Source organism: Balaenoptera ricei, chromosome 15 (genome assembly GCF_028023285.1).
Source record: "Balaenoptera ricei isolate mBalRic1 chromosome 15, mBalRic1.hap2, whole genome shotgun sequence".
Classification (NCBI taxonomy): domain Eukaryota; kingdom Metazoa; phylum Chordata; class Mammalia; order Artiodactyla; family Balaenopteridae; genus Balaenoptera; species Balaenoptera ricei.
The window spans coordinates 50,578,149-50,596,373 of NC_082653.1; the positions used below are offsets into that span (position 1 = coordinate 50,578,149).

An 18,225-nucleotide genomic window follows, 5' to 3' on the forward strand; every position below is an offset into this window, starting at 1 on the left:
TGGTTGAGAATCTGCCTGCCAATGCAGGGGACACGGGTTCGAGCCCTGGTCTGGGAAGATCCCACATGCCGCGGAGCAACTGGGCCCGTGAGCCACAACTACTGAGCCTGCGCGTCTGGAGCCTGTGCTCCGCAACGAGAGAGGCCGCGACAGTGAGAGGCCCGCGCACCGCGATGAAGAGTGGCCCCCGCTCGCTGCAGCTGGAGAGGGCCCTCGCACAGAAATGAAGACCCAACACACCCAAAAATAAATAACTAAATTAATTTAAAAAAAAAAAAAAGAAAAAAAAAAGGTACTCAAATCTAAAAATTAAGTCTTAATCACAAGATACCACTTACTAGGAAGTCATCCATCTTTGCAACTCAGGGGTGGTGTGATGAACCATGAACTACTCAGGGGGCCTGAGCACACCGCTGGCACAGGGGGGCACACAGGTCTCACTGCCACTGGAGGCTGTCCGTCCACACACAGGACCATGAGGTGCTCTCCCTGACCCTGCCTGCCTAGCAGCATCAGTGAGCCTAAGAGGAGCCCATGCTGTCAGCAGAACAGTCACAGCAAACGTGTGCCTCAATACAGCCACGCAGGGGCTCTCAAGGTACCCAATTTTCAGATGAAGAAATGGAGGCACAGTCTCCAAACTCCTGAGCAACGGCATCAGGATGTAAAGACCCTTGTGGTTTGACTCCAAGGTACCTACACTTAGTCCTCACAGCTCTGAGGCAGTTATCACCAGCCCAGTTTATAGAAAATAGAAAAGGGCAAAATAACTTGCCCAGGGTCGCACAGGGACTCTCACCCAGGACCTGACTGAGAAAGCGTGACTGTCACACTGCACACGTGTAAGACAGAGACCAGGTGTAAGCAGAACTGGTCCCATTAGTTGATATGGTGTGTTGCTCTGGAAACCTGTCAAATAAAACATCACAAAGCAAGACAATGTGGGGGAAAAGTGAACCATATTTTCACTGAATTAGAGAGAAGTAAATCTTTACATTTTCCGCAAGTGAACACTGAAGAAACAGGCTGCCCCGTAACCTTAATGTTCTGTGTGTCTGTGTCCAAGTTGAAAAACTTGAGATGTATTTATAGAAATGACCAATTCCCTCTCCTAGGGAATTCCTGGATATAACACTCTCAAGAAATCAAGGCCTGGCCCTGGTGCAGTCAGGATGAGGCTGTACTGGGCTAGAAGGAGCCAATGGTGAGGCACTTTCTCCCAGATAACCTGAATTTGGGGTGGAAAAGTGCCAGAGGTCCCAGCCATCAGCCCAAGCTGAGGATCTAGGCAGCGAACACCTACACAAAGAAACACCTTTATGACAACCCTGTCAGGCCCACAAAGAAATATCTTTTTACACCTTTCTGATTGGCAAAAACTGAAAGTTTGGTAACTCGCTGCTCTGTTAGTGAAGATGTGAAAATGGGAACTCTCACACATCACTGGCGGGATCATTCACCCCTCTGGAGAATTCCATGACACTAACTACCAAAACGACAAAAGCACATCCTTTCTGGGCCAACAGTCCCGCTTCTAGGGATCTTTCCTAGAAACACTCACAATGTGCCAATGTGCAGTGCAGCACTATGACCATCAACAGGGAATGGTCCTATAAAACAGACACACATCCTGTGGAATACTATGTAGACACAAAAGGATGAAGTACACTATACGATAGGAAATAATCTCAAAGATATGCTGAAAACTTAAACCAAAAAAAAGGGAAGGGAGGACAGATATAGAGCATGTGTGCAGCAGACTACTATTTGTGTTTAAAAAAAAATAGAAGGGGCTTCCCTGGTGGCGCAGTGGTTGAGAGTCTGCCTGCCAATGCAGGGGACACGGGTTCGAGCCCTGGTCTGGGAAGATCCCACATGCCGTGGAGCAACTAGGCCCGTGAGCCACAACTACTGAGCCTGCGCGTCTGAAGCTTGTGCTCCGCAACAAGAGAGGCCGCAACAGTGAGAGGCCCGCGCACCGCGATGAAGAGTGGCCCCCACTCGCCGCAACTAGAGAAAGCCCTCACACAGAAATGAAGACCGAACCCAGCCAAAAATAAATAAATAAATAAATAAATTTTTTTAAAAATAGAGGGCATTCCTGGTGGCGCAGTGGTTAAGAATCCGTCTGCCAATGCGGGGGACACGGGTTCGAGCCCTGGTCTGGGAAGATCCCACATGCCGGGGAGCGGCTGGGCCCGTGGGCCACAACTACTGAGCCTGCGCGTCTGGAGCCTGTGCTCCGCAACGGGAGAGGCCGCGATAGTGAGAGGCCCGCGCACCGCAGTGAAGAGTGGCCCCCGCTTGCCGCAACTAGAGAAAGCCCTCGCGCAGAAATGAAGACCCAACGCAGCTAAAATAAATAAATAAATAAATTTATTAAAAAAAAAAAAAAAAAAAGACTGCATTATAAGGATGCAATCAGCAAAATCCAGGATATGAGAGACTTAAAAATTAATTTCTTCAAACAAACAGATTTTAAAAGACTTAACAATACATCTTAACATGTGGCTCTTATTTTGAATTCTGAGTCAAACAAATGATCGTAAAAAAAATACTTTTTGAGATAGTCTGGGAAATTTGAGGACTTAGGTAATATTAAAAAATTATTTCTTAAATTACCAATACTTTAAATAAAATTATCTTCTAGATGTACTATTTGCAGTACTTACAGATGAAATTCTATGTCTAGGAACTACTGTAAAATAATCCAGTGTGGAAAGACAAGAATAAAGATGAAATAAGAGTCTTCACGTCAACAATAATTGAAAACTGGGAGATGAAACCCAGAGATCTCTTTATATTATTCTGTTTACTTCTGCATGTTTAAATTTTTCCTCAACATATTTTTAGAAACATGCTAATAAGATACAAACTACTATATACAAAATAGACAAACAAGGTCCTACTGTACAGCACAGGGAACTATATTCAGTATTTTGTAATAAACTATAATGGAAAAGAATCTGAAAAAGAATTTATATATATGTATAACTGAATCGCTTTGCTGTACACCAAAAACTAATGCAATATTGTAAATCAACTATACTTCAGTTAAAAAAAAAAAACAAAAACATGCTAGTAAGGAGATTCTGTCACAACCAAATATAATACCAGATCTTTGTATGTAGAGTAAAGAGAACTTCAAAAGCCAATGGCAACACTGAAATATTTACAGATGAAATGACAGGATGTGTGAGGTTTGTTTTGAGATTTGTGAGAAGTGGGTACAAAGATGAAACACAGCTGGCCCTGAGCTGATCATTCCTGAGGCTGAGTGATGGGTGCATGGAGATTCATTATACTGTTACATCTCCTTTTGATGTTTGAGATTCTCCATGGTAGAACAAACAAAAAACCCTGACCATCCAAGGTCAGCCTGTGGCACTTGAGCAGCAAGCTGTTGCTTCCTTACACCTTAAAGCTGTGGTAAGGGACTGCCTCCAGGGAGCGGGAGGGGCACAGGGAAAGGGGACCTTTGGTGTTTTCTATGATAGTCAATGAATTCTGATTCAGCCACACACTTCCAACGAGAGCACACAGAAATCTCCAGTATACACAATTTTATCTTTGTCTTGCTCATGATTTCCTAAGGAATTTTAAGTCATTGAACAGGTCTCACAGTTTCAAGGGCACAGTCTACCATTTGAGTGCATCATAATTTGCTCATTCATCATTGAGTCTTTTTTGTTGCATCCAACTTTTCAATCTTATAAACAATGCTAGCTACCACAAACATCTTTGTGTACCAGTGTTTGCCTGTGTTTTCAATCACAGTTGACCCTTGAACAATGAGGGGGTTAGCAATGGATCGTGTAGTACTGTAGTATGTATTTATTGAAAAAAATCCGTATGTAAGTGGACCCACACAGTTCAAACCTGTGTTGTTTAATAAGAGGCCACTGTACTTCCTTAAGATAGAGATTTGTAGAAGTAAGTTACAAGGTAGAAATATTTTAGCAACCTGACTGGACCTAATAACTTTTCATGATTTAGCATAATTCGGAATTCCCCGGCGGTCCAGTGGTTAGGACTCCGTGGTTCCACTACAGGGTGCACGGGTTTGACCCCTAGGTGGGGAACTAAGATCCTGAACGCCATGAGTCAAAAAAAGAAAAAAAGAAAAAGAAAGCATAATTCTTTCTCCTCTCCTAAGAAATAATCACTTAAAAGCTTGGAATATACCTTTTAAAATTGTATTAAAATGCATATACAAGCAAACAATTTTTACTCCATTTAGGAGTTTTTCAAGCTTTTTTCATTTTTCACATCAATACACGCATCTTCTATATCTATAGCTGTGTTTCACTGTATTTTAACACAACTATACCCATTCCACAATGAATACACATTTGCATTTTTTCACTTTTCACTAATCCAAAACGATGCAATAAACATCTTAAGTCTTCTCATACATAGGCAAATATTCTAGGACAATGTCTTACAAATTGCTTAGAGGGGACTCAAAGTCTATAAATATTTGAAAGTTGTATAAAGGGCTGATGAGCTCTTATAAAAGATTTACCAAGGGACTTCTCTGGTGACGCAATGGTTAAGAATCCACCTGCCAATGCAGGGGACACAGGTTCAAGCCCTGGCCTGGAAAGATCCCACATGCCGCGGAGAAACTAAGCCCGTGCGCTACAACTACTGAGCCCACGTGCCACAACTACTGAAGCCCATGCACCTAGAGCCCGTGCTCCGCAACAAGAGAAGCCACCGCAATGAGAAGTCCGCACACCACAACGAAGAGTTAGCCCCCGCTCACTACAACTAGAGAAAGTCCATACGCAGCAACGAAGACCCAACGCAGTCAAAAATAAATAAATTTAAAAAAAAACCTTGTATGATAAACATGGCTTAAAATATAATTCAAATGCCTGTTACATTAATATATTTAATTTTTTCATTATTAAGACAAAATAAATGCTGTACTTTTTTTGTCAGCTGTCTCTCTAATACAACCTAGATAAAAATAGCTCCTAAATATCCCTGACTGATATGCTAAATGGAATGATTCCTCTCCCAGCGGCATTTGATGCTGCTTGCATTAATTCTGGCATCAATCTTATTATACTTTCAGAGACTTTGGAGATAAATGTTTGGCCCACCTCACAGATTCACTGTCAACAGTGAAGGCATTCTACCAAAACACTTGGTAAGATACACAAATATAAGTTATTAAGAAAAATCAGAACAAGTCATGATTTAGCGATGGTTCACAACTTGTGAAAACAAAACCTGTGTCCATCTTCCAATAGTGATGACTACACTGTAGTCCCTCCAGAAACCAACCTCAACAATGGGAGCTGCTGGTCCCACGCCTGGGAACTGAACAGCCCATGGGCTACGTACGTGGCAGGCTAGGAGCCTAGCACCAACAGCAGGTCATCAGGAGGCAGCAACAGGTCAGTGATAGCAAGAGTCAGCTCACTGGCCACATCTGGCCAAAAAGCTACTGAGGTGTTGTGATTTACCAAAATTGCAATTTTGACAAGAAAAATCACAACTAGCCTTTCTGACATATACATATATACACCTATATACATACATATATATACGTATATACATACATGCATATATATATATCTATATATATATGTGTATATATATATCTGTTCATCCTGAATGGCCTATCTTTGAAAGATACAGGTGACCGCTGAAGACAGGTACTGGATGGCTAGTCACATGCAAAGGGGAGACTTTTCACCTCGAATCTGTAACAGTTATGTTACCTACCGAAGAGATTTAAAAATTGATTTTTATCAAATTCTTTTAACAAATCTATATTCTGGAAAAGCACTTTATTTTTTCCTTCTAAGTTTATTCTGCATAACTAAGGGGAAAAAAAAGTTATTTTAGTTTGGTATTTTAAAGTCAGGCCACATTTACCTCTATTAAAGTAACCCATTCCGTGCACCACAACGAAGAGTAGCCCCCACTCGCCACAACTAAAGAAAGCCCTCACGCAGCAACGAAGACCCAACGCAGCCAAAAATAAAATTAAGTAAATAAATAAATAAATAAATAAACCCATGCACATCTAAACACTACTGATATATATATATATATATATATATATATATATAAAATTTTAAGGCAGGGTAAATTTTATGGCTTGTGAATTATATCTTAAAGCCATTATTTAAAAAACCTTTTTATGGTAAACTCTCCCTAACACCCAGAGGTACCTGCTTAGCGCTCCACAAAGCACCACTCACTGTGTAGCAGGACCACACCTTACGCAAGTAGCCCCCACTAATAAACAGTTCCAGTACATCCTCCTCTTTTCACTTCAGTCTTTCACTTTCACAAAAAAAGCTGCAATGGGCACCTTTTCTGTGTACCCATTAACACGTATCACTAAGATACAGTCCCAGCAGAGTTCTAGAACAAGTGTATACAAGCATCTGACATGCTGAGAACCTCCTGACAAGACTGCCCTCCCACAAACACAGCTGCTCCAAGTCACCCTTCGTTCTTCAGGACAGGAGGCCCTCCTCCGTAGGTTTACAGCACTAGCTATCAAACATTTCAACATGAGCCATCTGTAAGGTCAAATATGATTTTTAAGTAGTTGAAAGGACAGGTGGTTACCTCTTTAACAGGAAAAGGTATTCCTGCAAATGATAAATTTTCACAATACAAAAAGGTCTCGTGACCCACTCGAGCCCTCCAACTAAGACAAGAATGTTCATAATCTCTTGGTTTCTTCTAAAACTACTCTGTACATCTAGGCACGTCAATGAGTATAAATGTCCTTCCTTTTTAAAAATCACACTACGGAAGCCATCATATCACACTTGCTTTTCCTCTTTATCTCGAAGATAATTTCACAACAACATACACTGAACTACACTGAACTCAATCCTCTTTCCATAGCTATACATCATTCCATTGTAAAGAAGAGCAATGACTTAGCCAAGCTCTCACTGAAGAAGCCTACAGGGTTCCGGCTTTCTGCAGCTCTAATGTTGCAGGAATATTCTGGAGCAAATTTATCTTTGTACATATGCACAAGTATCGGTCAGATATACTCTCAGAACTAGCACTGCTGGGATATGCTTTCACATCTTCAGATGCTCAGTTACCCAGAAGGTGTATCAGGATTACTTAACTCTCCATCTCCATAGCTCTGAGTGAGGGTGAGTATCTGCCATAGGATTAGATGCCTACCAGAAAGTGTCCTTTTCTATTCTTCGCCCATTTTCTATTCAGCTATTGTTATGGTTCTTCTCAATCATGATGAATTCTCTATACAAAGCATACTTGCCCTTCGTCATATATGCTGCAAATATTTTGTCCCAGTTGAATTGTCTTATTTTATGTATAGGAATTTTTGATATGCTAATATTTTAAGTCCGTACTCAGAAAAATGTATCCATCTTTCCCTTATAGCTTCTAGGCTTTATAACATGTCAAGATGACAGAACAAAATTCTCTTTTGGGGGATCCAACCTGGTTTTTCCCCCAACTAGCTGATCCATAGTTCCTAATAGTGTTCATTGAAAAACTCATCTCCACAGTGGCTGAACACATGCCTTTCACAAAATACTAAATTACCATATATGTTTCGGTCTTTCTGTAGTCTAAATTTCTTCTATTAATCTATTCTTCAGCATAAATTCATCAGGGCATTTAAAAAGTACACTGACATTCTCATGTAGCAGAAATGCTTAGATTCGTGATCCAAAAAAATTACGTTACTAAAATTGAAAATTTAACCTATACATTTGTGTATCTATCTGTTTCTGATATCCCAAGGTAATGGCCTCTTTACATAAGCATTTTTCAGGTACTAAAGAATTAAAACTCACAATAAAGAAAACTTCCATCTCCAAGCCCCATCTATTAGTTGAGCTGTTTGTTGCTAAAGGCATTTTTAGTTAATTCAAAGATTCAACGCTGATGTTGAATACTGTACTTGAAAAAGAAATGATAATTTTAATCCCTTTTTAAGATTACTGATTTAAGTAGAATTGACTCTAGCTATAATATATCCTCTAAAATGTCCATTGGCAGAAAAAAAAAAGTCTTTCCTTGGTTTTGCTTTTCTCTTGACTTCCTCCCACCAAGCTCAGTGCCTTCCCAGTCTTCACTGAGGAACCTGAATGGCATCAAACCCCTCACTGACCTCTGGTCACACCAGGGATGGAGGACTTGGAAAAAGAAAAAACTAACAGAGTGACTCCATGGGAATTCCCTGGCAGTCCAGTGGTTAGGACTCGGCGCTTCCATTGCAGGGGACCTGGGTTCAATCCCTGGTCAGGGAACTAAGATCCCACAAGCAACACAGCGTGGCCAAAAAAAAAATCTAAATAAACAAACAAATAAATAGAATGGCGTGACAATCATGCATTCTCAATGGGGACAGGGATGAAAACTTGTCATGAAGAGTGAAAAAAATCTTAGATATTACAATGGTTTGTGGCCTGGAAAGGATCACATAAACTGATACGCTGGGTATCTGTGGTATCAAAATTTCATGGCAGGGAAGTAGACAAATTAGGGGAAAAGGTCTAAAAAAGGTTCCTTTGGGAGGCAAAAATGACAATAAAGTTATGAAATGCCATTTTATAACCACTAAATTGCAAAAATTTAATGGTCTGACAATACCAAATGTTAGTGAGGATGTGTACACTGCTATTAGGGCTGTAAACTGATACACTTTCTCAAACAACAGGGAGAAAAAAGAAAAAGACAACATTACAGATCTTGCAAGAATAAACGTGCCTCTCCTACAATCCAGCAATTCCTCTCCTAGGAATATACCCTAGATAAACCATTGTACACGTGCACCAAGAAGGTATTCAAGAACATTTATAACACTGTTCATAATAGTTTAAGAATAAAAAAAAAAAAAAAAAGAAACTAGTATCAACCCAATTGTTTATGAATACAAAATGGATAGTTTGGGGAATACTCAAGCAGTAATGAAAACAAACAAACCAGACTCAACAAAATATGTAAACTGGAACATAACACTGAAGGAAAAAAGTTATTAAAAATTACCTATGCTATGAAACCATTTTTATAAGACTCAAAAAGAAGAATAAACACAATGTCCAAGGAATCATAAAATATGTAACAAGAAACATTTTTAAAGAAAATGATACGTACAAAACATAGAACGGAATAGGGATGGTAGACACACAGACACAAATCGGTACTGGCCACGTTCTAGCTCCCAGCCAGAGAGCGGTGGAATGACATCTATTTCATTATTCTGCTTCATAACTTACGTAGGTTACATTATTCTTGTTAGTGCAGTATTTGGCTCTTCACAGTAGGGAATAATTAACACAAAATAAAACTTACATCCAATTCAAAAAAGAGGTCCCTTTCTTTACTTGCAATCTCATAATCTGCTCGGAGGGCCAAATCGTGGATTTTGGTACATTCTCCTAAATCCATGCGCTGTGAGAAAGAAACAAAAATTTACACATGAACATCCACCGATTAGTAGGAAGCACGTGACCTGGTGTTTTAGCTGTCATCAAAATAAACAATATTTTGGATATTAACTATGATAAGAAAATTAAAAAACAATATGGCTAAAAAGCCTTATTTTCCTTTTATTGATACCATCATGACTATATGACACTCAGAACAGATGCATTTAAGTGTAATGATTTATATCTCTTATAGAACCAGAAACAGACTAGTAATGTTTTCATTATTTAGCTTTTGCCAGTTTTATTACTGCATTAGTCACATAAGAAATGTTATTCAGTGAATAGCAGCATGAAGGGTGAGAGGGTGGCAAGGAAGAGGCCAGGAAACGAAAGTATCACTGATAGCAGCAAGTTTCCATGCATTCCTTCTTGCAGTCTTGACTACTCAAGATGCTACAGAGACAAAAAGAGGAAAAACAAAGAACAGAGAGAAACCAGGTTTTGGAAATTACAACATAACCTAACACCAGGCTTTGTGTAGCTCTCTGTATACCAAAGGAAATAACGCAGAACAGCTGATTCAGAGCCAAAGCAATTCTCCTAACCTGCTAAATGGCTCTGGACACATAACTGGGAACACAGGCTGGACCACTCACTTGCCCCATTTGAAAAACAAAAGGCTCTTTTAACAAAACTAATTATTTGTGTTACCAGTAAGATTCGCCTGATGTGCTATTAGATGTTGTGAGCACGTACAGAACAATTAGCAGTGCATATTTCTTACCTAAATCCTAAGTAGAGGACCCTGTACAGGGACACCCCCACCCCCACCCCTGCCTCTGATCATCTAAACAGCAACAGGGACGTTTGGATGCTGAGGGTCAGACTAGTAAGTCAGAGAATGCAAGTTAACAAAACCCAACAGCCCAGTAAGGAGACACCTCGGGAACCCAAGCTGCTGGTCACAAGTACGACTAGCAAACAAAGAATGATGGAGTTCAGGAACTCCTTTAAGCTCAAACTACAAGTGTGTTCAAAACGAGATTAAAAAAATCTTCATGGGTTACAAAACCCTCAATATTTTAGTTTTTAGGCACATGAGAGAGGCTCGCAGTGCCTGACTCCTGGGTCCGAATCTCAGAAAGTGTGGCCATGCTCTTAACAAAATTTCCTTCAGTATCCCAGTAACAGAGCCATGAGGGGACTGCCTAGGGCGGAGTTTATCTTCATTTTGACTGAAGGCTACATGCCAAAAGCTCTTTTCTCCTTCATTATGCTTACTCCGAAGTCATGTGTAGTTTATGCATGTTGGTCACGTGGGGAATCCAGAGGTGGGAAACAGAAGTTCCAAAAGCCAAAGTTGCAGCTAAAATTGCTATCGCTGTAAAGCTGACAACTTTTGCTTCCTTCACTCTTTTAAATAGCAAATATAATTCTTTAAAAATATATAGCTTCCACAAACAAAACTAAGTGCAACAACTGAAAAATGAAAGATAGCTATCAGAAATTCTTTAAAAGCTAACGAAATTCTGTTACTCAAAGAAAAACCACCTCCAGATGCCGCAAGCACCGAAACCGCTGAGTACTATAATTTTAACTCCAAATCAATTTCCATTCTAAAAACTTCAACTGTCAAGAAAATCTCAACATTAGGGAACCACACATAAAGCAAAATTCACCACTATCTTCCTTCAGGTGGGAGCTCTCAAGCAGCCACTGCTAAAGCAAGTGAAGACAGGCCTGGGGTTCCATGGTTACTCTGGAGGTAGCTTTTCAGCTTTGCCAAGGAGGCAAGGAAGTACTGGCCAATTCCCCTGGCAGCCAAACACCAAGCAGAGCTGAAATACCACACTCATAAACTTCTTCCAAAATATTCCAAATGGCTGTCAAATCCAGCATGTCAGACCCCCCTTTTTTTTTTTTACTGAACAAACATCTGTGTTCTCTACCCTCCAGTGGTCTCACACTGCAGACAGGGAAGGGCAAATAAAGGCTCCTTCTAGAACCTTCAGAAAACCACAGTTCTTCCACTGAGACAAGTTACACTACCTTCCCTCCAGCTATCCCTCCGCTCTTACTAATCAATACATTTTCCCATCACGCCTCAATAAAATGACTGCTTCCATTCCTCCGTTGTCTCCCTTTTACTCTGAGCCGTGTGGACGAAAGGCTCTTGGTGCTTCAGCCAGGCATCAGGGCCGTACCTCGGAGGTGGGAGAGCCAACTTCAGGACACTGGTCCACAAGAGATCTCCCAGCTCCACGTAATACCAAACGGCAAAAATCTCTCAGAGATCTCCATTCCTCCGTTGTCTCACCCCTACTGACAGGAGACGGTTCTGAGCAAAAATTTGGGTGTGGAGCACCCCTTGGCAAGCTGAGGGTTATAACCATTTTCACCTTGCAGCTGTGTTCTAAAGAATTATATTCATTCCAATTTAACACAACACAAACTCTACCTCTCACTTGCCACCTCCACGAAGCCCACACCAGTAAGGCTCAACCTTTACAACACCCTCCATCCAAGTTCCCAACCCTCATCTCAATTGACCTCACGACCCCGCACACTTGTTCACGGCACCCTCACATGAACATGGGTCTCCTGGGCTCCCTCCTCCTCAGTCTGAGCTGCCCTGTAACCCACGCGGGACGGAGTGATGCTGAGCAGTCCTTGGCCTCTCATCACTGCTCTGGTTCCACAGCCTCTGTTCTCCCTCCCCGTGAAGTACACCAGCCCAGAGGCACCCGAGGCACCCCTGCTTCCCTCTGCTCCAGCATCCACCTGTAGCGTTAATCCCCCAAACGCACACGTGTGTTTTTTCTCACCACTCAGGTCTCTGCTCCCATGTTCCTGAGAGGCCTTTCTGTATCACCCTATCCAACAGTCCAAAACCTACTCATTCATTACTTACTGTCTGTCCTGTTCCTCCATTAGATGAGAGTAAAGATTTTGTCTTATTGGTACCACACCCCCAGTGCCTGGCACAGAGTATGTGTCCAACAAATATCTGGCAAATGAACCTATACCTAACACAATAAACATTTGTAGGAAATGCCCTCATTCACCAGCATTCTGGAACAATGCTACATAGGAATCCAATCAAGAAAAATATGGTTGAACTGCTTCACTCTGGTGCATGTCTCTCTACTCCCTTTGACTTCTTCCACTAAGACCTACCAGCAATTCCAGGTTATGATGCCTCCTACAGGAGTATCCTACCGCTGACTGCTTATGACCAGTGGAAGCCAGTAGTCTACAGTGATGGCACCCACAATCTGGAGCACACAGTAGTTATAATGTTTTCCTATACCAGGTCAACCGCAGGCAAAACCTCAGCTAACAAAGGCACAAGGCTTGGCTTTCATTTCCTATTTGCTGTCAGAAGAGCCAGCCTGAGAAGATTCAATACAACTGAGCAGTTTTCCAGACGCTTCTCCCCCAAAATGGTAATAATAAAAGCAACAATTAATTATGAAGAAAACGTTCCCCAGCACATGCACATTTGACCCTTAAAATGAGTAGACATTCCAGGAGGAAGCTGTGAAATCTTAGAATGGTGATGGTGTTTACAGGACTCGTTTTCTGTAAGTGGCTGAATCACGGTAGATAATCCAACACTCTTTAGTCTTCTTAAATCCTACCTAATTTTGAATAAACGCACATTCTGCAAAACTAGCATTTATCTGTTTGGTTCATGTGAAGTGAACTTAAAATTTCACTTAGAATTTTACACTTCACTTAGAAGTAGAGAGGTCTATACTTATTGGATCATGTACTGATTTCTTGAAAGGGTGGCATAACACGAAATTGCAAATCGATGTTAGTCCTGATTTTTCAAAAACCTAAAAATCTGGGGAAGAAACATACCTCGGTAGATCAAAAGTCTAACATGTGTTTAACCTGAAAACAAACCAACCTAGAATCTTAGAGTTACAGGCTGACCTGAAATACTCTTTTTGCTAAAACCAAAGGAGACTAGTATTTGCACTACTTAACTGTGAATATCTCAGTATAAATGACTCTACAAAAACCTGATAACTTTGCAAGGAGAACTTTATAGAAGTGAAATACGTCATTATATAAAATTCCACCACATTAACAGAACCTGTCACTTGAAGCGCAGTAGGTAATTTCTGCCTGGTAAAAGAAAACAGAATTCAACCTGAAAAACCTTCAGTGCCTACACAGCATACATGTCTGAATGTCCTATGACATCCCCCCCAAATGTACCTACCGTCCCAGCCAGAATGTCGTGGGGGCAGCAGTCCAGAAGGTGACTCTTGCAGACACGGTCATCTGTAAACTTGACCCTCTGTCTGGTTTCGTCTCCTGAAATTCATGTGTGGTTTTAAATAAGACAATATTATCACATTAAGCACAAAAGCATATCCGGTACAATTCACCTGGATGATTTGCAGACTACCAAATACACTGAAAAGCTGATCTAGAGGTATTTGCAACTGGAACGAAATACAGATGATTTTTGATGCTAAATATATCATGAAGAATCACACTTAAAGAGACGTGACTCCGTCATTGTGCCAAAGAAGTCAAGGAGTCAGAAGTAAAATCCTGAGCACGAAACGGCCATTAGCCCCACACATACATGTGGGCAATGAGATACCAAAACCCATGCTAATCAGAAGGCGATGAATCACCATGTATGACTTAAAGCTGGTAGTTTCCAACAAAAGCTACTTATTAGTCTAATCATTTTGCTATAGACCAACGTATAGGCAGTATTTTGCCCAAAATTATATGAAGAAAGCTTTCTCTCTCTACTACTGACTGATAAATAATCTGAACCTAGTCTACCTATCCCCCTTTAACCCCCACCCTTAAAAAAAACAGTTGGCACCTGAGAGTCACTTTTAACAATACCAAGAAGAAAAAAAAAAAAAGGCAAAAAAGGAACTAGGTTAGTCAATACACACTGTGAGTTCCAACACATACTGTACCCATCTGCATTCTTCAAGACCTCAGCTGCAGAATTTTATGCCCGCTGTTGAAAAGTTTTAAAGGAAAAGTTTTCTTGCCCAACCTGCAGTAAGGAAGTCAGGGGAATGATACATAAAAGTAAAGGCAAAGTGGAATGTGACAAATTTTAAAGCTAATCTGTGTATATGACACAGAGCTGTGTAATACTAAAGGAGGAATATATTTTAGGATTTGCAAGCATCCAGGATTAATGTAGTGTCTTTTTATTGAAAATGTTTTCTTTCTAAACTACACTTTTAAAGTTACTTGTGAAAAAAAGCAAACACTTTTTTGTTATAACAGCTTAGAAATTGGTTGTGACTCACGGCTCGATGAACATGAGGCTTTTCTGCAACTCCCTTGCAGATTGATGTAGGCAGGCAAAGATACACTGAACCTTTATAAATAAAATAGAGGGGCCACAATTGTTCAGTTTGTATGAAATAAAAATATGGGAAGCAATTCAAAAGCAACTCAATATACAAAGAAAGCTAAAAAGCACTTATTCGCCTATGAAATAAAGTGCAAACAATCTGCACAGCCCTGCGAATGTGCCAGTGTGAACTTACAACTTCATTACTTCGGTAGAAAAGAAAACACAAACCACAGCAGGTATATAGTTTTGCAAAGATGCAACCGCTTTCTCCTGAGACAACCATCAAGATCTTGCGCTCCTCCCTACAGTACAACCTACCTAACGACTGCCAAGCGCTGGCTAAACAGAGGCTCTCCTGTGTGACTAGAGGAAAAGGGGGCTGGAAAAGCACGCGGCAGGAACCCACGTTAGAAAAGCTCAATTTACGGCTCCCCTTGCAACGGTACAGAACAAGAACGGCCGGGGTTTCCAGGCCATCCGGCTCCCTTGCGCGGAGGAGCTCCGCCAGCCCGCTGCCAGCGCCCTGAGCCCACGCTGGCTGCAGCCCTTCGCCTACTCCCGGTTCGAGGGGCGGCGGGGGCCGCGGGGGTGGAGTGGGGGCGGAGAAATCGCAGGAAGGTCAACGGGGAGGGGGCTGGCGCCCCACCGACGACGCGGGCTCCGAGGGAGGAGCCCGCCGGGGACCCAGCCTGCGTGAAGAGCTCAAACAAAGGCCCGGCGCCCCCGGTCGGCGCGCGGGGGAGGGGAGGACGCCCGCGCAGGCGCAGACGGTCGCGGCCCCCCGCCTCAGGCCGCCCGGCGGCCTCGCCTCGCTCCCGCCCCAGCCCCCGCCTGGCCGGCCGCCCCTACTCACCGTCCCGGGCCGTGCCCATGAGCTGGTCCAGCAGGGCCCGCATCTGCGCCTGGGCGGACATGGTGGCCGGAGGGAGCGGCAGGAGCGGCCGCGACGGCTTCTCTCAGACAGCAGCAGCGGCGGCGGCGGGGGCGGCGGCGGCAGCGCGGCGGCAACGAAGAAGGGTCGCGGCGGCAACGAAGAAGGGTCGCGTCGGCCTCGAACCCGCTCGGCTTCTTCCCGCCGCGGGGCACGCCGGGAGGAATTGCGTCGGCGCCGGCGCGTGGCCTGCTGGGAAATGTAGTCTGGGGGCGGAGCCAGAGCCTCTGATGAACAAGCAAGCTGTGCAAGGGGCGGGGCCAAAGTCCCAGCCCTGATTTTAGTGTGGAGCCCAAAACTTACGTGCTCCGCTGAGGCTAAACCGCAATAAAGTGAAATAAATGTAGACAATACAAAACAAGAAAATAAATCCCGTGTTTTCTTTCTAGCCTTGAAACTGGGAATGTATTCTTTAGCTACTCTCAGACTGTTTTTTTACACCTGTGAAAATGGTGTCTGTCACATGACTTGTGAAAGTTAAAGGAAGCATGGAGTTACTGTTAGGTTCTGTGACTACTACTTGGTGGTGGTCCCTGAGTTCACAGTCTGCCATCCACCAAGACTGCTCTAGCTCTGGCCACTTCCAAGACTGACAATGAGCCTCTGACACATTCGTACAGCGGACACTAGGGGACCGTGATTCATACCACTGGAACTGTCCACAAATCCAGATGTGTATTTGCTTGTTCTGACTGCAGTGCCCTCACACCCAAAGGCCTGCAGGATGCCTGATTTACTGGCATGGAATCCTGCACAACTTTGCCTCATATAAAGAAATCCATTTTATGGTAAAGCAGGTCAATTATTTATTTCTGTGTAGCAAGCCACTTCAGAACTCAATGGTGTAAAACAAAAATGATTTATTATTTCTCATTATTCTGTGGAGTTCAGGCAGGGCTTAGCTGGGCCCTGTGCTCTTTGCTCTAGGTGGTTTGGCTTGGTTCACAAAATTGCTTGTATGAAGCCGGGCTGAGCAAAGATCCAAGAAGGCTACACTGATGGTCTGGCCCCTCTGTGGTTCTCCATGTGGCTTCTGTCTCTGTACATGACATCATAACATTCTGAAGTCCAGCCCAGCTTACTACATAGTATGGCAGCTGGCTGCCCCAGGGGAAGGAGTGGAAGCTGTCAGTCCTTTTAAGGCCTAGGCTGAGACCCCCAGAACTCTCCTTCTACCATTACCTATTGGTCAAAGCAAGTCAAAAGGTGGGACTGCCCTGGTGGTCCAGTGGGTAAGATTCCACACTTCCAAGGCAGGGGACACGGGTTTGATCCCTGGTCAGGGAACTAAGATGCTATATGCCATGCGGCATGGTGCAAAAAAAAAAAAAAAAAAGGCTGTGATTTAGTTAATAACAATGTACTAATGTTAATTTCTTAGTTTTGACAAATGTATCATAGTTATGTAAGATATGAACCCAAGGAGAAACTTGGGGAAGGGTATATGGGAGTGTTTGTACTATTTTTGCAATTTTTCTGTAAATCTAAAATCTTTCCAAAATTAAAATTTATTTTAAAAATAGTATGTAGAAACAACTTCAAACAAGTTATTATCACAACTATAAAGATTAAATTTATTAGTTAAAAGAGAAAATCAAATAGGATTTCATGAAAATCCATTTTTATGCTATTTAGAAACAATACACTTGAAATACAAAGACATGTAAAGGTTGAAAGTAAAAGTGTGGGAAAATATGTAGGCTAACACCAACATAAAGCTGATATAGTTACAGTATAAGGTTTAAGGGAAAAAATATTAAGGATGGAGAAGTCATTGTATTCAAAAGGGTTTTGTTCACAGTAAGATTCAACTATTTTTTTTTAAAGCTTTTTTTTTTTTAATTTTATTTATTTTTGGCTGTGTTGGATCTTCGTTTCTGTGCGAGGGCTTTCTCCAGTTGGGGCGAGCGGGGGCCACTCTTCATCGCGGTGCGCGGGCCTCCCACTATCGCCGCCTCTCTTGTTGCGGAGCACGGGCTCCAGACGCGCAGGCTCAGTAATTGTGGCTCACGGGCCCAGCTGCTCCGCGGCATGTGGGATCTTCCCGGACCAGGGCTCGAACCCGTGTCCCCTGCATTGGCAGGCAGACTCTCAACCACTGCGCCACCAGGGAAGCCCCAGATTCAACTATTTTAATCTTGCATGCACCTAATCAAATAGCCTCAAAATATGCAAACCAAAAGATGACAAAACTGCAGGAAAAACAAATACACCATCACAAAAGTGGATTTCAATATACACCTTTTAAAGTGTTTTGACTAACACAACATTGTAAATCAACTATACTTCAATTTTTTTAAAAATGTAGGGGGCTCTAGAGCCTGCGAGCCACAACTACTGAGCCCATGCACCGCAACTACTGAAGCCTGCGCGCCTAGAGCCCGTGCTTCGCAATAAGAGAAGCCACGGCAATGAGAAGCCCGCGCACCACAACGAAGAGTAGCCCCCACTCGCTGCAACTAGAGAAAGCCTGCGTGCAGCAACAAAGACCCAATGCAGCCAAAAATAAATAAATGTATTTTTTTAAAAAAAGAAGGAAATGTAGG

At 42.4% G+C, this 18,225-nt stretch overlaps 1 protein-coding gene across 3 annotated transcripts in view; it reads right to left on the reverse strand.

Moving 5' to 3' along the window:
* The window catches only part of LUC7L (LUC7 like), a 31,287-nt gene extending 15,439 nt beyond the window's left edge, over positions 1-15,848 (reverse strand). The window contains exons 1-4 of one of the 3 annotated variants that reach the window (XM_059897146.1): positions 15,602-15,848; positions 14,699-14,769; positions 13,630-13,724; positions 9,319-9,417 (exon numbers count right to left, since the gene is read on the reverse strand). In XM_059897146.1, coding sequence (XP_059753129.1) covers positions 9,319-9,414 — 96 coding nt within the window. In that variant the 5' untranslated portion in view covers positions 9,415-9,417; positions 13,630-13,724; positions 14,699-14,769; positions 15,602-15,848. Of the gene's footprint in view, positions 1-9,318; positions 9,418-13,629; positions 13,725-14,698; positions 14,770-15,066; positions 15,138-15,601 lie in introns of those variants that run through there. The other 2 variants (XM_059897147.1, XM_059897145.1) reach the window with 2 other exon arrangements.
* Positions 15,849-18,225: the final 2,377 nt, after the last annotated feature.